The sequence below is a fragment of the Pleurodeles waltl genome, chromosome 7 (assembly GCF_031143425.1).
Source record: "Pleurodeles waltl isolate 20211129_DDA chromosome 7, aPleWal1.hap1.20221129, whole genome shotgun sequence".
Taxonomy (NCBI): Eukaryota; Metazoa; Chordata; class Amphibia; order Caudata; family Salamandridae; genus Pleurodeles; species Pleurodeles waltl.
The window spans coordinates 1,040,274,585-1,040,302,372 of NC_090446.1; the positions used below are offsets into that span (position 1 = coordinate 1,040,274,585).

Consider the following 27,788-nt stretch of genomic DNA (forward strand, 5'->3'; position numbering starts at 1 on the left):
TACCCCATTCATGTTGGTAAATCACCACCCATGGTTGCTGCGTTGGCCAGCCAATATTAAATGGGTGGCACATTTGTCCCCTGGAATGCTGCCTCTCTGCACTCTGCCCCAGCTTGCTTCCAAACCAAATACTGAGAGGAAGGTATTATCTAAGTTGGATTCTACGTGCTACACAGTGTGGCCTGCCCTGACCCTAGGTGTGAATATTACCAACTCCAAGGGCACTGATCGAAATTATAACTGTCTTCTAGTCCTTTATGAGGGTGGTTTGATAAGCTGAAGTTTGACATCCCAGAGCTGTGTGCGTTATATCTTCACCCACCCACTGGGGGCAATAGGTGCGGTTGCTGTATTGTTGAAAGAAGTCCCCGTTGGTATGACGGCCTAGGATTCTTTTTGAATGAGGCATATTTCTGCATTTAACGTTGCCCTTGGTTTTAAAAGTTTTTTTTTTTTTTTTTTTTTTTTTTTTACAATACATTCTTTGTTGATGGTGTAACACTTCTAGCAGAACAAAAGCAGCTAAGGTGCACCAAGTATAGTCTCCTGTGGAGTGATAGAGATATACAATGTCACCAAATTATACTTATTATTTCCCTGTCACAGCTATGAACATTTGGACATTGAGAATGCATTCGACACTTATGAACCCACGGAAATGTTCTGTCACTGTACAGACTGAGAAGGACAAGTATGTAAATTACAAAGAAACAGAGTAAAAATTGCGAATTATTTGTCCTCAAGCAAGAATTATTCATGTTGGTGTTTCAAAGAATTGTCCATGTTAGACGGATCTTTGACAGCACCACTCCAAAACGACAAGAGGAGAAGATGCTGAGAAGAGTGAAAATAAAAATAAAAACAGGTGTTTTGTTCTAAAATGAATTCCCTTGAACTCATATACGATTGAAGTTTGAAGACTCCTTATTAAGTCTCACTACAGACCACCACTTTACATGCCCAGCAAGGCTTTTGTCAGCACACAACACATTCAAAACATATAAAACCCAACACGCAACTGGTGGCATCTTGAAAGAACGTTTGTGTCAATCTTCATTAACCACAGGCTTGTTTGTACGAGACTCCTTGAAGCATTGGCTGAATTGGTTGGTCCTCACATTTTCTTGTCTGCACAAGGCATCTTACAAGTGGGTACAAGGAGACAGTCCATTTTGTTTTTGTAATTTGTAGCATGATTTTTTTTTTATCGCTGATTCTCTATATTTTGAAAACACACACATTCAAATTTAGCTATGGCCTCTGAAAATGTGCCCACACACTGACATCTGAATCCCTCATACTTGTGCGGTTTGCATGAGGTCTGTTATCAATGTAAGAGGTTAGTTTTTTAAGACATTCGCTGCACCTCTCACGTGCCATAAGCAACATTTGTAAAATAAATAAATACATTTAAAAAGCATGAATAGACCTGTTTTAATACATTAACACATTACCAATAATACATTGAAAAAAACAACAAGGCATAAAATAACAGTAAAATGTGGTATCAAATGTGGTGACACTTGCTTTGATGTGTGGTTTCACCACATTTAAACATGGCCTCCCTGTTGATGGCATTGGTGACGAGGGATCTTCCCTCTTTCGGCATAGGCACAGCAATGGCTGAACGGGCCACAGGTTTACCCTCTCCCCGTCTCTTACATCACAGCCCCTACACATCACCTTCTAAAGCAGAGGTCTTCAAACTAGCGGGGGCGCCAGACTCTGGCCAAAAGAAGCATTACACAGATAACAGGTCTTTGTTTTAAGCATAAGCATGTTACTGCATTTTAAAAAAGGCAACAGTACTTAACTGCAATGTTTAAATCGGTCTAGACATGTTTAAACATTGCGATCTTTATAAAATAATTATATTTTTCAACTGGGGGGGCACGTCATTAAAAAGTTTGGAGACCACTGCTCTAGAGGGAAGCCCCTAAACTGGTGCCTGTTCTTCCCTCCTGCAGCAGAGTAGCCCCTTCATCCTAAGTGTGCTGCCAGTGTGTGCTGCACGCTTCTGCAGCTTCAGTCCGTCGTTGATGCATGCTCTGGGCCACCTCGGGGGCACGTGTTATGGTATGCATTGTGCGTTTATAGTTTTGGCATAGTGGCACTCCTATTGCATTGGTATTTCAATAGGGCTGAAAGTGGAAAATATGTTTCACATTTTTGCCTATACAAATGAGTGCATCCATTTAGAATGTGTAATACCCCCCCACCCCCCCACCACCTTTTGCACCTCATGAAGAGTGCCTGTCAGGCTGAACAAAGGTCAGCCTGACAGACACTCTTCATGTTCAGCTCAGGCAGCCAGTAGCAGGCATGCACAATTTGCACAGACTCCTGGCTGCCTGAGCTGAACTTTGCTGGGCTGAAGAGGTCACAGCTCCTGTGGGCGTGACCTCCTCGACTTAGCAAAGGTGCCTTGAGGCCCTCCCCAGGCTGACGAGGGAAGCGTCACCCATTGGCTATGACCTGGGCGCTTCAGGTTCAAGCCCTGAAGCGCCCAGGGTGAGTGTCAATCAGTGACACCTCGTCACAGAGTGTGGTGGGGTCAGCAGTCTCACTGACCCCATCCCACTCTGTGACGAAGTTGGGACTGCTGCCTTCCCTCATTGGCTGTTGGCTGACCTTAATGAGGGAAGGCAGCAGTCCCAACAATCCTGGGACCTCCAAGGATGAAGGTAAGTGTGTGAACTTTTTAAATGAATGTTTGGTGCGTGCGTGCATGTTTGAATGTTATGAGTGTTATTAATGGATGTGCGTGCGTGTGTGTGTGTGAAAGAATAAGTGTGTGTGTGCTTCGCGCCCGCCCCCTCCATCCTAAAGCTGCCGGCCGCCACTGTGTAATACTCCGGTTTGTCCCACGGTTAAGTATTCATCATTAAACCGGATTCTGTAGGATTTAATTGACGCCTCCTTAGTAGCTCTGCCGATCTCCCGAGACCTTGTGTGGTGTGATATGTAAAATCCAACAGCATAATCAAACAACAGAGCTTAGCTATCAGCTCCTTGAAGCATTAAGGATAAAACAAACAAACAAACCAATCAGGACAAAAGTAAATATGTATATATGCGTTCAAAAGTTGTGGTAACGACGACAATGAGTACATGTGGAAAGAGTAGCATATACGAAATGTGAAACATTGAAAACGTTTCAAAATGGCCTCTAGGGAAAGGAAAACTTCACCACAAAACACCCAGTAATATTAAGCAGCCCACATGCATTCGAATAATTCGCTTTTTATTATCCAGGAACTCCGTTGTGCCCTCGGCGAAGTTGTGGAACCGCGGGATGCACTTCATTCATGCTTACCCCACCTTTGCACCAAGCCTTCACCCACACTATACCTGCACTCACTCACTGCTACAATAAACTGACACACAACCTGAAATGATCGGAGCAATAGAGAATTAACAGTTTCTTTTGATAAAATATGTTGAACTTATTCACATTGTAATATTGAAAAGTGCAGAAGCCTTTGTACTCTGCAAAAGTTGGAATTATTGCCATTTTGAGGTCACTCTCACCGATGGTTCCACGGGACGTTTCATAGTACTCACAGCTTAAAAGTCATAATGTATCCCATTTGACAGTGAAACGCTGGCCCACTCTGAACTTTTTTTTAAATGGAGTTGCTCTAGCTAATATTTTGAAGGGTAACTTGAAAATCTTGCTTTTTAAGCAATGAGCGCCGAGGCCTTTTTTATGAATGATACTTGAGATTATGCATTGCATTGGTATGAAGCTTCATGAGCGGTGTAATACCAGGAGAGTAGCTATTATTATTATTATGATTATTATTACCAGTGACGTGTGTGGCCGTGGACTGTGCACGGTGCTTTACCTGCCGCAGAACCCAGAGTGCAGGAAATGGTAGGGAACACCCAGTTACCTCGTACCAGAGGAGCTAGAATGGTATTATCGAAACTGCTGTGTGCGTAACAGGGGACGTTGCCTGTTAAAGATTCGTATTAGCATTCATTTGCTGATTTTAGTGAGCTTCTCAGGCCTGTCAGTATAGAATGTAAGAAAGTACCATGCATTGCCTATTTAAGCTGACGTCACATTCATTGACAGCACCAGTAATATGTTCCTTTAACTTTTTTTTCTTGCACAGATTATTGCTTATCAACCCTATGGAAGATCGGTGGACTGGTGGGCCTACGGAGTGTTGTTATATGAAATGCTTGCTGGGCAGGTGAATATCTAAGACTTTATTCATATATAGAATACGTTGAGCAAATGGTGCTGTAAATATTGAAAATGCCTACTATATTTGCTGTCAAATATAAGAAAATTATGTGGACTTCTGAAAGGAATACACTCATCCTTGCTAAAAAATAAAGTTTATTTTTACTAGCAAAGATACACTATAGACGTTTTTGAAAAAGGCACACTTGGAATACTTTAGTAACATGCCTGTTTTTGTCATTTTAAAATACCCGGGAGATCTCCGAGGCCTGCATTCCCCATTTACAACTACAGAGAAGACATGAATTGATGTTCAGTAAGGACACACCTCAGGAATGGACAACAGGAAAAATAGCAAAAAAAAGGACTCAAAAGTGGGGATAGTTAGAGCCACAAGTGGCTAATGTAGGGCCTTTGCCTCCACATTGTTGTTCTTCGCTAAGTGGTTCCAAGAGCTAGGGCCATGGGCTCGATTATGAGGTTATTAGAATACCTTTATCAAGATTGGGAAACGTCTTCCACAGCTCACCCTGGGGCTCATTATGACATTGGTGGTAAATACTGCCTACCGCCGCAGTGACGACTGCCAAAATATCACCACGGCGGCTACCATCCATCGGCCATATTCTGAGCACTGCCTGACTTCCGCCACAATAAGGGTGGAAATCCAGCAGTGCTCATGGTGGTGGACAGTGGTAAGCTGGCGCTGCTAACACCAGCCCTGCCAGAAGGACTCCGCCATCCGTATTATGACAGTAATATGGCCTGGCGGTGTTCTGAGGTGGGGCGCTGCTGGCAGTAGTAGCGCCCCTTCCCTTCCCCTGCCGGACGACCTCCTCACCAGACAGGGTAAGTCGGGTGTCCGACAGGGGACAGGAGTGGGAGGGTGGGGGGTGTTGAGTGTGTGTGTGAATGCATCTGTGTGTGTTGTGCTGTTTGCGTGTAAGAATGGTGAAGTGAATGCAAGGAGGGCACCATCTGTGCCCTTCAAAGCATTTCCAGAGGCTGGGAGAGGCTTCTCCTCCCCAGCCCTTAACACCTATTTCCAAAGGGACAGGGTGTAACACCCTCTCTCAGAGGAAATCCTTTGTTCTGCCTTCCTGGGACTGGGCTGCCCAGACCCCAGGAGGGCAGAACCCTGTCTGTGGGTTGGCAGCAGCAGTAGCTGCAGAGAAAACCCCAGAGAGCTGGTTTGACAGTACCCGGGGTCCAAGGTGGAGCCCCGGGGATGCATGGGATTGGCACCCCAATACCAGGTTTGGCATGGGGGGACAATTCCATGATCTTAGACATGCTACATGGCCATATTCAGAGTTATAGGTATTGACATATATGTAGTGCACGCGTGTAATGGTGTCCCCGCACTCACAAAGTCTGGGGAAATTGCCCTGAACTATGTGGGGACACCTTGGCTAGTGCCAGGGTGCCCTCACACTTAGTAACTTTGCACCTAACCTTCACCAAGTGAAGGCTAGGCATATAGGTAACTTATAAGTTACTTAAGTGCAGTGTAAAATGGCTGTGAAATAACGTGTGTAAGATTTGTCTGAGCCCCCTATGGGTGGCAAAATAAATGCTGCAGCCCATAGGGATCTCCTGGAACCCAAACACCCCCGGTACCTAGGTACCAAATACTAGGGAATTATAAGGGTGTTCCAGTGTGCCAATTAGAATTGGTGAAAATGGTCACTAGGCTATAGTGACAATTTTTAAGGTGGAGAGAGCATAAGCACTGAAGTTCTGGTTAGCAGAGCCTCAGTGACACAGTTAGTCACTACACAGATGCACACATTCAGGCCACAAACTATGAGCACTGGGGTCCTGGCTAGCAGGATCCCAGTGAGACAGGCAAAAACAAACTTACATACATTTGAAAAATGGGGGTAACATGCCAGGCAAGATGGTACTTTCCTACAATCCTTAATAACTAATGGAAGTGTATATGTATCTGTCCGAAATGGCTTTTCTGCAGTGTCATCCCCAGAGTTTTTGCCTTCCTCCTTCTCTTTTTCTGACCTCATTTTTGCTGGTTTTAAGACTTTGCACACTTTACCACTGCTAACCAGTGCTAAAGTGCATATGCTCTCTTCCTTTTAACATGGTAACATTTGATCATACCCAATTGGATCATTTAATTGACTTTTAGGTCCCTAGTAAATTGCACTATATGTGCCGAGGGCCTGTAGATTAAATACTACTAGTGGGCCTGCAGCACTGATTGTGCCACCGACTTAAGTAGCTCCTTAACCTTGTCTCAGGCCTGCCATTGCAAGGCCTGTGTGTGCAGTTTCACTGCCAATTAGACTTGGCATTTAAAAGTACTTGCCAATCCTGAAACTCCCCTTTTTCTACATATGTCACCCCTAAGGTATGTCCTAGGTAGCCCATAGGGCAGTGTGCTGTGTAGTCAAAAGGCAGGACATGTACCTGTGTAGTTTACCTGTCCTGGTAGTGTAAAACTCCTAATTTTGTTTTTACACAGCTGTGAGGCCTGTTCCCTTCATAGACTAACATTTGGGCTGCCCTCATATATTGCTTGAGTGGCAGGTGCTGATCTGAAAGGATTAGGAATGTCATATTTAGTATAGCCTGAATGTTAATACAAAATCCTGCTGACTGGTGAAGATGGATTTAATATTACTATGTGTGAAATGCCACTTTTAGAAAGTGAGCATTTCTCTGCACTTAAATCCTTCTGTGACTTACAGTCCACATATGGCTTCCTTTAGTTGACAGCTCCCTTGTGAATTCACTCAGACACACCCCAAGCACAGGATACTAAGCCTCACTTGCATACATCTGCATTTTGAATGGGTCTTCCTGGGCTGGAAGAGTGGAGGGCCTGACACTTACATGTCAAAGGACTGTAGCCTGGCCTCACACAAAGGACTGCCACACCCCCTACTGGGACCCTGGCAGACAGGACCTTGTGCACTTCCAATCCACTCTTTGAAGTCTCCCTCACTTGAAAGGCACATTTGGGTATTTAAGCAGGGCCTCTGCCCCTACCAACTCAGACACTTCCTGGAGAAGAGGACCTGAACCAGAACTTGCATCCTGCCAAGAAGAACTGCCTGGCTGCCCAAAGGACTCACCTGTCTGCTTTTTGTGAAGGACTGCTGCCTTGCTGTTTCCCTGCTGCCTTGCTCTCTGGCTGTAGTGAGAAGTGCTCTCCAAGGGCTTGGATAGAGCTTGCCTCCTGTTCCCTGAAGTCTCAGGACCAAAAAAGACTTCATCTCAACAAGAAGGACTCCTTGTGCGGCGAAATTCGATGCACAGCCTGCCAGAAACGACGCACAGCCTGCACCGCAGTGAAAAATTCACCGCACACCAAACCGGAACAAAGAAGCCTGACTCGAGAAGATCAATGCAGCACCAGCGTAGTGATCGGAAATTTGACGCACAGCCCACTGGATCGACGCACAGCCAAATCAGAATGACGCAGCCAGACCTCCAGAGAGGAATCGACGTAGCACCTGCCGTGCAGTAGAAGTTTTGATGCAACACCCACCGAATCGACGCCTCTCCTGTGACTTTGTCCTGCCAGCTCAGGAAATCCATGCATCGTGCCTGGGTTGTCAGAAAACCCCGCAACCCGAAGAGGATCCACGACCGAGCGCTGGAAATCCACGCACAACCGTCCCTGCGTGAAAACTAAACAACACATCGCTATGTGTGGCCCGAGAAATTGACGCACACCCCTTTGTTTCCATACATCTCCTCCTCTGCGGTTCTTTGCGGAGATTTTGCACGCAAACCAGGTACTTTGTGCTTGAAAGAGACATTTATTGCTTTTAAAAGACTAAAGACACTTAATATCACTTTTACAGTGATATCCCAACATATACTTATTTCATTTTAATCGTTTTGACCTGCATCATATCACATAAATATTATATATTTATCTAAACAATGCGTGGTGTATTTTTATGGTGCTATACAGTGTTATTGCATGATTTATTGCACTAATGCTTTACACATTGCCTTCTAAGTTAAGCCTGACTGCCCAGTGCCAAGCTACCAGAGGGTAGGCACAGGATAATTTGGATTGTGTGTGTGACTTACCCTGACTATAGTGAGGTTCCTTGCATGGGCATGGGGTAACTTGACTGCCAACCAAAGACCCAATTTCTAACTATATCTATATCACCAGTGCAGTTGTTAACTTTTGAGTTTTTGTGAGGCTAGATATGAGTGAATGTAATAAATATCTAGCGCTATCCTTGAATAATTATTTGTGTTATTCAGCTGAGCTGTCATACATTTTGTGTGATGAATTTGTCGTAGGGAGTCAGCTTTTGTGGAGCTTTGCCTTGGGACAACAGGATGTCAGAATGCAGGGGCTGAATCACGTCTGCCACACCAAAATACCTGACTAGCTCACAGTGCCTTACTTGCCCTCCCAACCTTACAGAGTGACAAGTAATTGTGGCAACTTAAAAGGCACAGCACTCTAACTCTCTTTCTCAGGGAACAGTGGAAAACAGGTCAGTGCTTTTCATACATTATCACAGTCTTACATATCCATGGCAACAGTAAAAAAAAAGACACAATAAAAGTACACAATATATTTCTTACAACTATCACAGTCTATTATGAAGCAAATTAGAAGCAATTACAATACTGGCAATAATTAGGAAAATCAGAATGGCACTTAGAGAACTGTATAACACAAATAGTGCCACCATAATGCAAATGTAGTGGCCTAAGCCTACCTTGTAATTGTATGCGCAGGAAGGCTTATTATTATTATTTTTGATCTCTGGGAGCGGAGAACCCCATACCCACTCATAGGGAAGTGTTAGCTCAGTTTACACAGGCTGCGTGCCGCAGAGGGCATTTGTTCTCCCAGATGTGTCAGCTCTGCTGGAATCCTTGTCTCTAAAAATAAAACTATGGGACCTAATTTATAACGTTAGCCTGAGACTGTGAAAAGCTACTGTGTTATATCTAAAAGAGCCTGGGAACAACTGCTGGACATAAAGAAAACAACATCTGGCACTTGTTGTGCCTACTGAGCAATCGGAGCCCAGGAAAGTGGCTGCACAGCAAGTGAAATTACAGTATCTTTCAAAACAATGGCACAAAGGAAGACATTTGCAATCTACAACAATGCAAGACAAAGACATTGAAATTTCTAGAGTGCTAAAAAATTAGGCATAACTATAGTGAGTCCATGCACAGGCCTGATGACAAATTCAAACCGCTTCTCAGGGACTAGAGTGACGCAGAGCAGCATGGAAAATTCAGCTTGCATCCTCTGGAACCCGAACTACTCTAGTGCCATAGAACCCACTTCATATAGTGCAAAGGATAAGTGCTAGATCTGGTCATGAATAAAGCAGATAAGACCAAATTTGTGTGTTATGGATTTCTGTTGATTACGCCACCCCAGTTTGGAGCAGAGTCTTTGCAAATGGCTGGGTCCAAATTGTGGTGGCGTGGTGGGCAAAAACACAATTGATTCAACCCAGATCTTTGGGACTGGGTTGAGTGGTTGCATTGTTAGCATCCCATCCATCATCAGTTCTTTATTTGTTTTTTCACCCTAAGTGGGAAGGGTATGCCCAGACATAGGTCCTGTGTGCACTATGCCACTGGATTCAAGCTAGCCTGACTGATGAAGGGTGATACCCCAAAACCGGCCCCAGGATGTTTTTTTTCCGGTCCAGGGAGGACCTGGCTTGGCAGTTCGGGCTGGACTGTTACCACAGGGAACAGGCTCAAGACTGATTTGCCTATGGCTGTGTTCAAGCTGGGGTGACGTGGTGGGAAAAAGAACAATGGATTAAACCCAGATCTTTGCGACTGGGGGCTCACCATGCCGTTCATCATCTGTTCTTTTTGCTTTTGATTCATTTGATAGGCACGCTCATGCATGGTAAGCGCATGCGCGCTCCTCCAAAATGACATGCCAGATGTGCCACCGTGCTTTTTTTAAGGCTACTCAGCAGACGCAATGGTCTACAGCATGGTTAAAAAATACTGGCAAAGCCATTGGGTCTCTGAAGGGAGACTCATTGGCTTTTCCCTGTGCTTGATTATTGTACACCATCTACTGTAATGATCACAGTCCTGTTCATTGGTCGGCACTATGGAATTTAGTGTGCACCTTTCACTTGAGTGGAGCAGCCTACCATACCTCATTTTGTCCTTACAGTGTGTACATCCTATACGCAATTTTGTACACTGCGGAATGGGGTTCAGTCTTGAATATTCCCAAGGCAAAATCGTATCAAATGTACCGTCACCACAGAACCCGGACAGAGTAGGAAAACAGCTACAAAGGTGGAATATATTATTACGTATATTACCTCTTATTTTAACAGCAGAACGAACTAAGATCACTGTGAGACATCAAAGGAGGACCAAGGACATGCAAATGTCGACATTCAAACTGCATGTTTAGAAAAACGCTGAAAACACGGCTAAACGTGCGAACCATGCAAATCAATCAATAAAATGTAAGGGTGAGAATGAAACCAGCACACCATATAAAATAAGAATAGCGTCACCAGGAACTGGCTGTATGAGAAAGGGCAGAGTGCAGGTGTTGATTGGTTCACCCCAGTCTGAACACAGTTTGGCTCATACAGTGTTATCACACCACCGAATGTGAGAAGAGAGAAACTGCCAGCCCTGTCCTTAACTTCAGCTGTAATGAAGGTGTTTGGCGGTGACCTCAGGTTTGGTTCATTGTGCTCGCTCATCATCAGAGGGCCTTTCAAAATAAAGGGGCCCTTGATTAGTGGTATAGGACTGAGGCCAAAGTTCAACACCAAAGACAGCAAAATAAAGAAAAATACCTTTTTGTGGTCAGGTTTAGTAGGGTCATTTGTTTACATCCTCTGAGAGATTAGCACTCAAAGCAGCTTATGTAATGAACCCGAAAGGAAAGTAATTTCCCTGTTGTATTTAAAACGTGTATACATCGCAGCAGCCATTCTCCGTGAAGGGTTCACCTATACGTGAAAGCAATACGGTGAGCACATTATGAATACCCAATGAATAAACACATGCAGCCTGTTTGCTTTCAAGAAGACATGGACGTTTTGTCTTGCACTTTGAGCGGATGTCCCAAATCCATATTTCCGCACCCATAAAGTTGGATGCCTCATTCTAACGACGGTTCTATCATCACCGGAAGCTTACATGAACTTTCACCCAAATAGCTCCACCTAGATAGCGTGTCCTGCACAACTGAGCTAATAGCCTGAACAAATGTTTAATTGTGTTTTTTGCATTTTCTCTACGCATCTGTGTAATGGGAAACTCACACTACCATTCTCTGGTAAGTCTCATTCTATTAATGTATGTATTTAACGGGTTTTACATAGCACAACATTCAATCTCCTAGGAGTCTCTTGGCACTAAGCAGCTTAGATTCTGAGATCAAAGGGTGCATAGGTTAGATAGACAAAAGGCAGGTTTTTAAGGCTGATGTATCAGAAACTTTAGCACTATCCCGCATATCAAATAAATCATTTATATGCTACAGTTTATGCATTATATTAACCAAAGTACTAATGGTTTGAATGTAGAAGGATGCACTGAAATGTCATTTTATATGTTCATTTTTTTAGATTAATGTTAGAAACCCTAGTGGTATTGTGGGTAAATAAAATGTTTGAAGGATTAAACTGACATTTCCCTGAAATTTAGACTCTAGACTAACAGTATGCATTGAAACGATATTGAATTTGTAATGATTAATGTTTTAATGTTTTAAATACTTGTGCAAGAGAGAAATGCAGTTCTACCTTATACTGACTGAAATGTATTAACAGAGCTATTTTGTTTGAAGTTACTAAAATCTAAATGCTAATGAAGAATTATTAATGAAGAATTAACAGTTTATGTATTAAAATGTGTTTTTCTAATGTATTAATGTGCCATATTAATTCACTTGCATTAGCCTACTGAGGCCTGCTAGACCTGTTGTGCAGAAAATGCAAAGTCACTTCATACCGTGAACATTCTTTTAGACTTTGTTTCCATGAGAAGACTAGCTTTGGTATAGACCCCTATTGTTTTATACATAGAGAGTTTTAGAAAGTTGATCTTGGATGAGGAACATCCTGGACTGTGAACTAGCAAATTAAACATTTGTTTCAAACTTGTGTGGAGCTATTTGGATGGATGTTGTTCTCATGACAGACCTGGGAAGATCTGCTAATCTTTCAACTTGGAATTGTGTGTTCAATTTCTATTGGATAATGCCCCTTGAAAGTGAAACAAACAGTCACCCCGAATGAATCAGATTGCCGTAAGAACTTTGATATATCGTTGACCAGTTGGAATTTGGTCAGGTCATCATATTCCCGTTGGTCTGAGATCCTACCAGATTCTCGAAGATGAGAAGTTGAGCCCCTTTTCCTATATCCTGTGCCTTTTAGAGAGGTATCTTCCTCCCTTTCTTTGCCTCTTTGAAATGCCTGGTTGAGACTTTGAGATTTTTACTTTCTAACCCCTGCAAAAGACTCTTGATCCAGCTTTTGGCATGCTGACATTTCCTCTTTTGTACCTATCTTTTGCCCACCTTAGTTAGTGGTTTGCTGCCCAAGATTACCTTTTTCTATATTCTTTTGCCTCTTTTGTTCTTTTTGTCTTTTGCCCACATATGTTCCGCCCTACATATGTTCGTCTCTGATTTGATTGATTGAAGGATTTTGCTGTGCCCCGCTAAAACCAACTTGATGCGTATCAAAGCTGAGTAATGCTTGATTTCTGTATCTCAGATAATCTTGTTGATGTTTTGCATTCTTCTTCTTGAATGTTTAGTTTTATTAATGTTAGTTCACCTGAACTTATTTCGTTGCCTTGGGCAACCCTTGGTGATTTTGTATCTTTATTACTCTGTGTCTTACGAATTGTCTTCATCACTTTGAACATAAGATTGTAATAAACCTCTTAACTTTATTCCTGACTGGAGTTTTGCTTGTAAGGCCACATTGGTCATACTGTGTAACTTAATTGCTTTAACGGTTCTACCACATCCTAGGCAGGGTCCAAAGATCCATTGACCTAGATGAGCATTGATTACTGCAAAGGAAGGAAATGCTCTAGCAAGGCTTTCCTTATTTTTAGCAGCTGCAGTTAGTTTTGTGGACTCTTCAGGGAGATCGAGTTCCATAGCATGGCTCCTTGTAACCTGAAACCTCTGCTGCCCCATTCCATGAACTTGTAGTGAGGAATTTCGAAGTTTGCCTTTAATGCAGATCTGAGCTTTCTTGCAGGACTGCAGTTCCTGAATTTGTCACTAAGCAATTTTGGCGCAGTGCTCTGGAAGATTTCCTGCATCTTACAAGATGCTTTAAACATGATAAGTTTTTTTCTGGCAGCCATTGTAACTTAAGGATGTAGCTCAAAACTGCATCAATTTTTGGGATTAAAATTAGACCTGAATGGTGCATTTTGAACCTTCTGAAAGCAGTTTACAGACTTATGAGGGAGACCAAGGTAGGATGGCCTGCTATTCTCCTAGCAAGGTTAAACAAAAATGTTAACTTCTTAAACCTTGTGGGGAAAAAGTTGGAAATGGCACGATGCCTCGTAAGGTAAGAATAGGAAAATAATGATTTTGTGACATTTAAAATCGGATTTTCCAGACTCCTCCTTGAGTCTATTGTGCCACCTAGCTCTTGTGCTAATGGCAATGGGCAAGGGCAGTCTCCCAAATCAGGCCATAGTGAGTTGTCCCAAATTTTATTTTATTAAAAATGAATGGGATCTCAGTTTTTTGCCTGGTTAGGTTTAGATACTTCTGGTCTAGCCATGAGGCTGTAGCGTTCATGGTTTCTGAAAGGCCTGTGATGTGGTTGGGTGGGCTGTCCTTTAAGGTAATGATAATCTGAGTATCATCCATGTACATTAAACTGTTTGAGTAGATTGGCAAGAATAGCAGGGGCGAGAGTGCTGATCCCTGAGGCATGTCTCAATGTAGGTTAGTGGAAGAAGACGAAAAGGATCCCATTGTAATGCGTTGGGTATTATCAATGGATAGCACCATTTTGTAGAAGTCCCCATCAACACATTATGCTGCGAATTTGATAACCTCCACAATATAGCGCAGAACTGTAGCACTTCAATTATTTAGTGTCTCAAATAATATAACAAGTTTGAGCAGTCAATATATACTCCAGGAGGTGGAAGGACTTAGACACCTAGGCATAGTAATAAGCACTAAAATAGGCCCTTACTTTAGAGAAATAAAACGACTTTATTCTGCAGGCAAGTAGGTAGGCTAACAATAAGATGTGCACAAAAAACAGAAAGTGCTGGCACCTTCTGGGTCCGACACACAGCCCCCATCTCTTAATATAGCATATTACTGGTAAACACTAGATTTGTGATGACATTGCCCTAATGGTCAACTGTAGGAACTCCACCTTTTTCATGTGTTTTCCCCAAAGTTTTGATTTTATGGACCTAGTTCTTTTTTTTAATTTTGGACATGTAAGCAGAGAAGGCTGCCAATCAACCTTGCTGCTTGTGTTTTTTGTTTAAACTTGTTACCCAATTTTCTGGCATATAACTGGCATATTTGAATTTGTGTGTTTCGGCATCAAACAGTCCCCAATCTGTGCAAAATCGCTTACCCCTTGTGGGCAACAGCACAACATTTGCTGTTCACACACAAGACCTGCATATAGTGCATAGGCTGAAAAATATCAATGCCACACTCTTACCAGAGCTGAGTGTTTGACATTTAAATATAACATTTGAAACTAGTTACGGTTGTTGTAAGTGTACCTTGAAAAAGTAAGGTCCACTTTAGTGGGCTTTCAGATTTAAAACACATAAGCTGTTAAAAAGGACACGGTGCAAAAATGGTCCTGGTAGAACTGCCAGTAATTATTGTAAAAGCCAGGACCGTTTCAAAAAGCCACTCCTTATACAGTTTGACTAGAAGCGTACTAATTAATGAAAACAAATTTGTATGGTGAACATAGATTTATAATCGTTACTAAGATTTTACTGACCCCAGGGAGTAGAGGTATGGGTCTATAATTTCTTACCACCTCGGGGCCCAAAATAGATTTCTTTAGTAGGGGGCAATGATGGCATACGTCCATGTATCGGGAACACTGCTATTGTTTTAGAGCTGTGTCAGGGCAGAAAATATCACTTCCTCACCTTCTGATAAAATATCTGTTGGGGCAGGATCAAGCAGTGAGCCTGATTTAACTGTCCTTGCCAACGCTATGACTTCTTCTTTAACTATCTGAGCAAAAGAGTTCTGCATTAATTTGATTGGTTATGAATCTTTCATCTTCATTGCTATGGACTGCCAAGCCTGACAGGACTTGGTAAATAGTCCTTGCTTTTTTGAGAAAGTGCTTTGTGAGGGAATCACAGCATGCATCGGATGGGGAGGGACCAGGTCCTAATACTTTGGGTTTCAAAAATGCATTTATGATGTTGTAAATGTCTTTTGAGGAGTTAGAGGATTGAATGATACGCTCTGTCAAATGTGGATAACCCCTCCACCCTGATATCTCACATATAGATTGATCTTACCAGGTTATTGCGTCAAGCAATGTTATTTTATACTATGTTGATTTTGAAAGCACCCTATCATGCATGCGAGTATCCTGGCACTATGCAGGTCTATTGGGGCTTACCTTGAGGGGCTTTGCAGGAAGAGACAGGTCTTTAGCTTGTTATGAAATTCAAGTAGGATGAGAAGGGTCTAATGTGATCTGGGAAGTTGTTCAATGGTTTATGAGTGATGCAACTTTGGTACTATCTGGCAGGGCCTAGTCACTTTCTCAGAGCTCAGTGTCTTATGTCCTAACCTGACCTACAACATAGCTAAAACAAATACCATTAGGGTCATTTGAAATGAATAAGTGTTCTTAGAATTTTCTGAGCTCCTAATAAGTCTGAATGGATGTTATTGTAGCTATTGCATACTTATTATTACAACTGGGTTTATGAAGCTGGGGTTATTCTCTGGGATCTTTGTACACCATATCTGAATCACCCGAAAGATGCTTTATGGGCTATTGCTAATATTAGTGTAAATTAACTCCTGGAACCAAAGTAATTCTCAACTTTTGTACAGAGTGATGCTTTCAGTTTTCTTATGGAACAGTACTTGGTCCTTAACACAGTAGCAGTATAACACTATGCTCTCATGAAGAGTGATGTGCAGCATCCATGGTGGGTTTGTTTGAATTGGAAACAAGTGACGGCAGGTCCGTGTATCGAGAAAGATTGAAAATCTGCTGTCTGTATATTCATGGACACTCTATAGTTGCAAACAGTCTGTGTATAGGAGGACATGGATAAACATGTTGTAATCTTCATCTTGACTACTTTTCACCAAAGAGGATGTATTTCAGGTCATGTTCGCAGAAGGCTGTGAAATGCTCTGAATTTAAGTGTATTGGCACCCAGTGGAAGTTCCTAAGTGGTGTTGTGTGATCTCAGCACTCAGCATCTGAAGTGCACAATGCATCCAACTGCCATGCCCTGGGTTAAATGTTATCTTCGTATCTGTCTTCGTGATAGCCCCACCTATAATAGTGATCTAACCATGAAAGAACTGAGACACACACATACACTTACACTTAAGTAGGCATTCTGTAGCCCCCCCCCGGAGACATTTTTCCACTAACCCTGCATTGGCGCTGGATCTGCTACCTATACTGGCAGGAAGATGCTTTTCCTCAGTTCCTGCTTCTATGTGCATGGCAGGCTTTGCACTCATGCTATCAGTTCCTGATATATGGCAAATTGCCATGTGACTGCATCTGCATAGTGGGTGTCTGTGGTACAGTTTCTGCTATTTCAATCATACTTTAAATGTGAATACATGGTATGCCGTTGACTTTGGATCAAGAATACACAGCACTCTGAAAGAGAACTTAGGGCAGCTATCTTAATATTCCTTCTATATCCGCTGGAAAAGGCCATATTTGGTATAGTATTCCCCCAGATTTTTGCCGGCTTTGACTGAACATGTTTTTGTTGGCCATGGGACTCAACACACTTTACTCCTATTAACCAGAAGTAAAGTTCTTATGCTCTCCCTTTAAAACATGGCAAAATTGGCACACATTCAATTTGCACTTCTAATTTAGTTATAAGTCCCTAGTGTATGGTACAACCGTTTCCCAGGTCTTGTAAATTAAATGTTAAAATTGGGAAGCAGCACCCATTGTGCCACCGACTAAAGTAGCACTACAAACATGTCTAAAGGCATGCTCCAGCAGCCTGTGTGCACATTTTTCAACTGCCATTTCAACCTGGCAGAGTGAACCTTTTGCCAGGCCTACACCTTCCTTTTTAATACTTATAAGTCACTCTTTAATCCGACCCTAAATGCCCGTAGAGCAGGCATGTGTCCATAAGTTTTACTTGTCCTTGCAGTTAAAAACTTTCAAAGTCAGATTTTTACTGCAGCAAGGCTGGCTCCCCTACAGTAAAACACTAGGGGCCTGATTACAACGTTGGAGGAGGTGTTAATCGTCCCAAATGTGACGGATATACCACCAGCCGTATTACGAGTCCATTATATCCTATGGAACTCGTAATACGGCTGGTGGTATATCCGTCACATTTGGGACGGATTAACACCTCCTCCAAAGTTTTAATCAGGCCCTAAGTGCCAGATGTACAAAGCATTTTTCAAGTCGCAAACGGCGAATCGGGCTGTTTGCGACTTGAAAAGTGCTATGTGGGATATAAAGACCCATTTTTCGATTCGGTAATCTATTTACCGAATCGCAAAAAGGATTTGCGAGTCGCAATTAGAAAGGGGTGTTCCCTTCCTAATTGCAAGTCGCAGTCCCATGTATGATTGTTGTGTGACCGCGAACGCAGTCGTAAACAATCGCAGTTAGCACCAGTTTGAAATTGGTGCCAACACATGCGCAAACGGAAAGGGGTCCCCATGGGACCACTTCCCCTTTGTGAATTGGCAGGAAAATATTTTTTCAGAGCAGGCAGTGGTCCCACGAACCACTGCCTGCTCTGAAAAAATGAAAATACAACTTTTCATTTTTTTTTTTTAAATGCATCTCTTTTTCCTTTAAGGAAAACAGGCTGCATTTCAAAACAAAAAAAAATGTTTTATTTAAAAGCAGTCACAGACATGGTGGTCTGCTGTCTCCAGCAGGCCACCGTCCCTGTGAGGATGGCCATTCCCAATGGGGTCACAATATTCATGAGGTAGGTCATTTGCGACCCCATTGGGAATTGCAAACAGTGTCATTGACACTGTTGTACATCAGGTTTTGCGACTCACCAATTGCGAGTCCCTCTTACTCGCAATTTGCAAGTCGCAAAACCTGAGTTTTGTACATGTGGCCCTAGGTTACTTTGTAACTCTTTATAATGCATAACTTCAGTTTGGAACTAGCCAGAATAATACTTCAATGATTCGTTGTGGTAGGAATTTCAAATCCACCCTAATGGTAAAGTCAGATTTTAAATTACCATTTTGAAAATGTCACTTTTAGAAAGTTGGCATTTTTCTGCCTATGCCAGTTGGGCCTTTCTGCTATTGTCCAGGTTAACCTAACTGCTAATGGCTCTCATGAGTGTTTTGTGCATTACTCTCATACAGAGGACAAAGGACCTGGGTGTCGGAGATGTGGCTTCCAGACAGGATAGGCAAGGAAGAGCTGTGCCTCTACCCTCATTAAACTTCAAAGGGGTCTACCCTGGCCCGCATAGGAGAATTTGCCACCAGGCCTGCACCTGCCTTTGTTTAGTCAGGCAGCTGTAGACAACCCCAGAAGAAAGGGAGGGACTGACCAGAACTAGTTTTAGGGATACACAAAGGAGTGTCCCATGCCCACAGGCTGGCACTGAGCATAAAAGTGGCATCCACTGAACTTGAATCCAGATTGCTCCTGGGCCTGTGAAGACTGAGAAGAAAAATTGCCCTGTTGTTTGAGAACTGAATGAAGGCTGGACCTGCTTGCCTTAAATCCAATCCCCCTGGAGTGACTCTAAGGGTTAGTTGACTGATCTCCTGTGTGAACTACAGAGTCACAACAAGGTTGAGAGGTCTCTCCTGCTTCCTAGGTGACCAGACATAAATAGATCGGACCTGGTCCCTTATGCTGGCCTTGGTGGGATTGAGTCCTGTTCATCAAGTGTTGTCCTGGCTTAATTCGGAGTGCACTTCTCCCTGCTAAAGTGAAGGTTTTGCCGGATCTGACAAACAGCCTCATAGAGTCATGCAATTTCTTACTAAAGGTATCACTGGATCCAACACCGAGTGATTCAGAGCCACACCACACAGTCCCTGACTGGAAGCCTCAATTGCTCCATTGCCGGGCATATTGCAGAGCCGTGCCACACACCTCCTCACCAAAGGCTTGACCAGAACTAACACAGAGTCCCACAGAGGTGCTCAGTTTCGTCCTGAAAGCCTCACTAGATCGAATGCAGAATATGGCAGATCCAGGCCACACAGTCCTCGCATACAAGTCAGAATGTACATCTTTCAGGGGGACAAAACTGGTCCTGTGTCTGAGCTGCACTCCATTGTGGTCAGTCTGCACTTGTGACTTTGTTCTGGTCCGGGGGCAACCAGATACTCACAGTTGTACCCTACACTTTACAAATTCATAACCCTAGTACTGATTCAATTTTTGTAGTTTTGGTGTCATTTAATTTATTATAATAGTCTCTGTTTTCTTAAGTTGTTTTGGGATTTTTGTTGTGATGTGTATTCACTTTAATACTGTTGGGATGCTGCATAAATACTTTACACATTACCTCTAAATTAAGCCTGACTGCTTTGGGCCAATCTAACAGAGGGTTAAGCACCGATTTATTCAGTGACTTCACTGGTTCACCCTCACAAGGATTGCCATTGTTCTTTAATGTGGGTTCTCAACCCTTCAACAAATAAACCAATTTCTTACATATGTGTCTAGCAAAAGCTATATATCCATCTATCCTATCAGTCTGCATTGTAGTATCTATACCTAACACTCTGTCACTTTCTTTCTCCTCACTCCACCTCCATCTATGCATATGTTATACCTATTTCTCTCCCGCTGTGTTTCTCTGTCTCTAATGTTCCCCTCTTTCCCTCACTTTGTCCCTCTCTTTGTCCTTCCCTATCCTTTTACCCAGGGGTGGCTCTGCCACTATGGCGGAGGAACTTCTCTCCTGCCCCCCTTTATTATGGTTTTGTTGTAAAAGGGGTAGGGCCATGGGGCGTGACAGGAACCTACGGAGAGTGCACAGCACTCCCCTCAGTGTGCATGTATGTTTGGCCGGATGTCTCTGGCTGGCCAAGCACACATGCGACAAGGCTCTTTCCAACCTGGCACTGCGTTGTCAGATTGGAGACAGCAGGCAGAGACTTCCACTGTTCCTCGAAGCACCCAGGCAGGGTAATCCGTCCAAACCTAACACTGCTTTCATGCTGCCAGCAGCATTAGAATTGGCAGCAGGGCAGGCTAGGAGCCTGTGCCTGCAACTTCTGGCAGCCAGAGGTGCGGATTGGATCGGAACTGCGTGGTGAGAAAGGTCCGTTTTTTTCCCCAATTATTATATCCCTCACCCGCCCCTTGTCCCTCCCACGTGCCTTGACTGTTTTTACCTTTCCATCATCCCTATACCCCTGTCAGTTCATTTTCATGTATTTGTCTCTACTCTGTGGGCCTGTCCCACTGTGTGATTCTGTCCTTCTGTCTCTGTACATCTGTCTATGTTCCCCAATTCTACTTTCATCTCTCAGTCGCTGTGCTTTTTGCTAATAATCTCTCGCAGCATCTGCGGAAACAGCAGTGCGTTGTGGGCGCAGACACAGATTTCATTTTTTAAATGTCCTGACTACAATAATGGTATTCATCATTTGTTCATAGGTAGCCTCAGTTACACTTGCAGCATGTGAACTGGAAGCATAAATAAACATAAAAAGTAATTGATCTTTCAAAAACAGGCATTTGATCCTGCAGACGGCCCATAAACGTATAGCAAAGCTCAGAGTCCCAAGTGCACCTTATTCCACTATGAGACAGATTGTGCACGGTGTCGCTGGTAATTATCTGGTGTGGATTGCTGCCTTGCACGTTTGACAGAGCTGTATGTGCAGACAGAGCTGTGAAAGAGCCTCATGCCATAATGGGCATCTTGTGTCAGTCCCAGCTTTTCACTGTGCATTCTGGGAGTTGTACTTCCATTGTTACTTTTCTAGGTTTTGTTTTAGAAATCCATGTATGCACGGTGCTCCTGGGTAGATTGTGAGGTACACAAATCGCAAATAACAAAACACCACAAACGTCTGAAGGTGTTGCTAATGACACAGTGCCGCATGAAAGACATGCATGCCGATCCCTGGATGTCTCTAGAGACACTGACATTAGATATCTCATAAGTGGCCTCAATCCGATGTCCCTACAGGGTTTGTACCTGAGATACGAAGAGGCTCTTGCAAATACAAGTTAGGGAGTCACTGCAGCGATCAACCTGTCAAGCTAAATGCGGCTTTAGAGCTGCTGCTTAGGGGGAATGTGAGCGCTCGTTGTGATGTAGTCTTTGGGCAGGCGCAGCCCTGTGCCAAGAGCGGAGTGGCTGGCCTCAAAGCACTTAAAGCACCGTGGCATTCACCATATTACGTTAATGGTCAATCTGCCGCCTCTACAGCTGCTGCCTGTCCTTTGTGTGTCTTGTTAGGAAGGATGGCTCTGCTCCTTGCTTCTCATGCTGCATCCGTTTATGGATGGATGCCTGCACTGCTTCTTGCTTCCTGTGCTTTATCAGTGTTGTGATTGAAGCTTCTGCAGCTGCTGCCATTCATCTTCATATTTGTGCAAGAAAAGCGTGCACAGATCCTGTACCAGTTTTGTGAGGGAGAGGGACGGCTGCTAGCCGTGCTCTACCAGTTTGTGATTGATTTCCATGCTATGCCTTTTTTGTGTGAGGAAAGTGTGCACTGTTGCTGCTGGGGATGTATCTGTTCTGTGTGTGAAGCATGCACCGCGTCTATCTGTGTTGTGCTTGCTGTGCATCAGTAAAGCTTTTAGTTTAGCTCTATATGGTACCTGTGTTCTGTGTGAATGAACCGTGCATGGGGATACCTGTGCTGTACCTGTTGCCCCGCAGTGTTGCTGCGTCCGCTTTGCATCTTTCTTAGGAGACAATCTTGCTGTGTTGCTAATTTTAATACACCCGTTTATACAACTAAAAGTGAATTCTGTGCACCTCCTCTACTCTTGGCTCAGCAACTAGAGATAAAGGGATTGAGGGAACGGAATAGGAGCTGAAGTACAAGGACTGTTTAGCATGTGCAGGAGCAGGGCACGCTTCTCTCACTGTGTGTGTTTGTGTGACATGGAGTCGATAGTTCCATCCTCTATATAATGGTGTGGTTTTGTGTTGTTTGCAGTTTTATGGAGCGCTTTCCAGTTTTTAGGCAAAATGTCTTTTAGTGGATACCTGCACTGCAAAAAGAGGAAAACCTTTTTCTTACATGACACTTCTCTTCCTTTAGGGAGATTACACAGGATGAAAAATTTTCTCACCTTTGCGAGTGTTTGTTACAAGATTACTTTTGTTCTCTGAAATGCCTTAATGGGGATTGTGAATCCTCTCCGTGGTACACAGAGGGCACGTCAGGTCTTGAGGTACTGGGTTTTTCAGAACCGGTACTGATCCGGTAACCCAGCGGTGCCAGGGTACACCCAAAGACCTCGGGTACTTTCCTGATTCAGACCACAGAAACTCAGAGTCTTCCAGGTGAAGTCAAAGATCAAATTTATTGGCTGCAACCAAGTAACAAGCGTCCTAGAAGTACAACAGCACGGTTTGTATGTTCTCAGGAGACTGTATGTCAATGCAAAATCAGGTTTCCTTATATACAGTTTTTTAAGCTTCAGGCAAACATTCTTGACATTTTGGTTGGTCATTCACATGATTTCACTACAAAGGAAAAAACAGTGTCATGATGAAACCTCATATTTCATGTCATCCAACCCATAATAAATTACCCGGCAAGGCCTAGAATTTCACATCAGATAAGTGTGGACCCCCAATAAAAACGGGCACCTCCCCCTCGTAAAGTAAGAAGAAGAAAAGAGCAGGTGCAGGTGTGAGCAAGATTAGGCAGGGTGTGTGAGCGATAATAAGGGTTTTATGGCATGGTGTGCCTTGATGCTATCTGATTCGGCCACTGGGAGAGGGACTGACCAAACAGGGTTGGCCTGAGGCAATGGTTCCAGCTTGCCCAGGTCAGAGAAAAGTCAATCAAGGTGTACGTGTCCTTGGAATCAAATCTGACTGTATTATAAGCCTATGTGAGGGCAACTTTTAAAAATGGCTGCCGTGTATAAAATGGGAGCCATGAGTGCAGGACGAAAATGGCGATTTCGAGGTGAAAACGCTGCTGGAATTGAGCGAAAATGCTTATGCTTAGTGTACTAGTCATTATCGGTCTTTTGATACTAAAATCGTACTGCTGTGGCAAAGTAAATTACATGGGTCCAGAATTTTTAGAACCACAGTCTGTGTACAAGATGTGGAGATGGGTGTCACTGTCATTCTACCGGTCTCCTATTTCTCTGTGTTCTGAGTCACACTCTCTGTCAATGGTGCATGATTTGCACCTAGAGACTAACATCCAGTCTCACTCAGACCAACCCCTACTCACAGCACTCCACTATGCATGCAAAATACCTCATCATTGAAGCCAATGTCACCTGCGACAAGAATATGATCCATAAAGCAAACAGAAGCAAATGTCTTTTACATCAGTCAAGCGCTGTCAGCTCTCTAGCAAACCAGTGCAATAGCATTGATCACTTATTCACTGAGAAGATAAACAATATCTGAACCCGCATCAACACCATCCAGATACCCACGTTGCTTCCATTTATCCACGGTTCCATCCCCAAGTATACAGCCTTCACCTCCTCTTGCTCACAGACCTTTTTAGCTCCCTCAAAGCCAGCACTTACAAAGACATTACGTCACGAACATTGTGAAATCCCACCGTGGAAATGCCTTCACACTTCCCTCTACTGCAAAAGCCCACCCAGTATCCAGACTATCTCTCCAGCTATTGCCCCATCATCCACCTATATTTTATCATAAAATAAATTGAGGAAGCAGTCTCTATTCAGTACAAAATTAGTAAAATAAAAAATAAAAAAAATTAACAACTTCCAATCCAGCTTCAGAGCATGCAGCACAATAAAGATTCTCGCTAGTCAGGTAGCTGGTGATGGCCTTCTAATCACTGAGCCCTAGTTTCCTGATGCTGCCTAATTATACTGCAGTCTTTTATGCAATCATCCACCAAGTACTGATCCACACCCTGGAAACCTGATTTGACTTTGCTGAAACAGTCCTACAATGGTTCATCTCTTACACTGTCAAACTACATCAATTAATCCACATGAAAGCTTCAAATTCCCAGAAATTACTAGCCTCCTGCACAGTACACAAGAGCCCCATCCAGTCCGTGGCGGCCAGACCGCCGACAGCATGGCGGTGCAGGACCTCCAAATTTTGACAATGGAAGTGGACTGGCTGTATTGCAGCCTGTTTACCACCTGCACCGCCAGGGTGGTAGGACCACCTGGCTGAAGGTTGACTACCTTCGACCCGGCGGTCCACTTAATACAGCCTGCGTTATTCTGTGCATCCTTATCACCAGGGATTCCGTGGCAGCAGCCCCGCCACGGAATACCTGGCGGTAACAATACTGGCAACAGGAATGCTCATTCCTGTCACCACTGCAGGACTCCCCAACCCCCCCATGTAGGACCCACCCCAGGCCCAACTGAAGTCCCCCACACCCCCAAGCAGTGATACCCCCCACCCCGATCCCCATTCCAAACCCCTTCACCTCCCCAATCCCAGTACATCCACATGGCACACATCACACATACATACATACATACACGCCCACTCATTCACACACACATGCACACATGGCCTCAACAACCCCCGCATACACGCATTCACACTTGCACACATGCCCTTGCATACATGTGCTCACGAACACACACAACATCCCCCCTCCATTCACACACACATCCTCATTCAAGCACACAACACTCGACACCCGCCCTCCCCTCCCCAGTCGGTCGATCACCTCACACCTGGTGGTCAGGGTGGTCGTCTGAGAGAGAACTGGGACCATGGTGCTTGCTCTGCCACCAGCGCCACGCCAACACAACAGCGCCAAGCCTACTACTAAGTTGTAATAGGCGTGGCAGTGTTGTGTTGACATGTCGGCGCCAATGGAGCAACCTCCACTACACTGCCAACCACCAGTATGGCTGCTGGCGGCTCTCCGCCCAATTTATGGCCGAGAGCCACCAGCAGTCATAATATGACAGTCGGATGCGGCTGCCTTTGTTGTACCTTGTGAGAGTGTGTGTGAGAAAAAGAGAGGAAAACTCGCTGCTGCCATACGCCTTGCAGCTGCTGAAGTTGCATTGGGGAAGCTTTTACTTCAGCTGCTGAATCTGTGTTGTTTTCCAATAAAACTTGGTAAAACCTTTTCACTGTCTAAAACGATTGCCATTGCCTATGCTTGTGTTGTTTTATGTTATAGAGGGGCTCTGTGACCTCTGGTGTGTAAGGTCGGGATGCTATGGTGGTTGTAAAGTTGGGCTAACCAAGAAATAAACGGAGGGAAGTGAGCCCAGGATCTGGCTCTAAATCCCTGTCTATGAGCCGAACCACGTAAAATATCTGACAAGTATATCATGCAACAAACATCATGTATAAATATAACAAAGTCTCTTCAAAATTAAAAAAAAATGCATTTCTTTTAACATGCAGAATACGTGACTGCATTGAAAGGTTTTTATTAAAATGATAGTTTTTATGCAAGAACTTAGAAATCTTTATGCAAAAATGTATAATCGCCCATGCCCCGACCCCGCTTTGACAACAGTGCCACTAGTGAACGAAAAGGCAAGCCAGTTATGTGCACTAGAGCCATGTGATAAATATTATAGGGTATTAAAACAAACACAAGAGTTTCTCTACAGTCTGCAAGCCGAGCTCGCGCATGTAAAGGTCCTGTGTAATAATGTCCAGAAAGGAGACTCCGTGAACTAAAATAGTTGCCTAGGATCACAAAATTTGAACGAGAAAGAAACCTGGAATTGATCCCAGATTTTTTGGTTTCACATTGTTGAACTCACCAAGTAGACGGGTATCTCACTCAGTCCTGTTTTATATGAAAGGGTCAAATTGAGATCTGTTGTTAATCCCGGGTGCATGAGATTACAGTGTGGGATGGCAGCCAGAAGCCACGTGAAAGTTTGTCTCGCTTTTTGCTCGAGGGTCCAATAGGACGTCGAGCTGACCCAGAGCCAAGCATCTGGCTCGAGGGTTCAGTGGCTCACCACTCGAGCTGGTGGAGTACTCTTGACATGTTGTGGTTGCATTTAATGAAATGAGCAGCAAAACCAGGCTAGAACAAAGAATAGACAAATTTGAATGCGAAAGAAATTACTTGAAAACTCATGGCACGTGAGGACTGAAGATAGTGGGTAAAAGCAAAACAACATATTTTAAACGGGCTTTGAGCAGGAATATGGTCGTTATGCAGCCTCAGCCATGCAGTTGACTTTTTGAGGTTGCGAGCGAGGCGGGCCCTGAACGCGAAAAAAGGAAACTACCACCCTCTTACGTCAGGACCTTAATGTATTGACTGCGCACGTAAATCCGGCCTGTTCTGAACGATCGTGCCTGGAGCCATCGCCGGCTGCATTGATTGCCTCGGTGTGCCCTCAATTACTGCTGCAGAGCTATTGTTTACTAGAATGCTGCCTGAATAAATGGTGTCTGAAACGCTATGTTGCTGCATCAAGTAGTGAGGCCAGACTAGACGTGTTTTTTTGTTTTAACTGTTTACGTCGGATTTATGTTCAATTGCGTTTTTTCTCTTAGTCGAAGAGAGCGTGCACCCTCTCCAAACCAAATACGACGAATGTAACAATAAATACTGATTTTGCACAGTTTCTTTTCGCACGAATATTTTACAGTAAAAAAAAAAAAACGTTACGAACTCGGGTTTCTGTTTGTTGCTTTTTATTAAAATAAGAATTTCTAAGCAACTTTGCTGATTAGAACTAGCGCTACAAATGTTTTTTCCATATTAATTCTTTATTATTTTTATCAATCAAAGAAATAACAAGGATTACATTTCCTAATACTTCATGACAACCTAGATATTTCAGAAGGCAAACACACATTCAAGCACATTAGCGGGGAGGAAGTTGGTTGTTTAATGATTGTGGACGCTACCTCACTTAAACTGTAAGTGCTCACATGCTTCGATATTAAGTGAGTAAATACCAGATACCTGCAAAGGGTAAAGTCCAAATTACCCTTTACATAAAAATCCTGTGGTAAGTATAAAATCTTCTCTCTAAATCCTCAAGAAAAGCCTAAAAAACACAAGAAGTCGAAGCGGACTTCCACTCCCTCGCACCACTCACACCACTCACACCACACCACTCACTCACAATAGTTTGAACAGGCTTAAGGGTGGTGCCACCCTTCTTCATCTTGCTCTAGAAGTCAGGATACTCTGGAGCCAATTCTGCAGCTGATTCGACTCAACCCAAGCCTTCAGCCACGCTGCGACAGACTGAAA

The 27,788-nt window shown here is 43.6% G+C and overlaps 1 protein-coding gene across 2 annotated transcripts in view; it reads left to right on the forward strand.

The window, feature by feature from the left end:
- Positions 1 to 27,788, forward strand: part of PRKCA (protein kinase C alpha) — a 1,238,381-nt gene that overhangs the window by 1,160,188 nt on the left and 50,405 nt on the right. For both annotated transcript variants that reach the window (XM_069199886.1, XM_069199888.1), the window contains one exon: positions 4,122 to 4,202. In XM_069199886.1, coding sequence (XP_069055987.1) covers positions 4,122 to 4,202 — 81 coding nt within the window. The remainder of the gene's footprint in view (positions 1 to 4,121; positions 4,203 to 27,788) is intronic.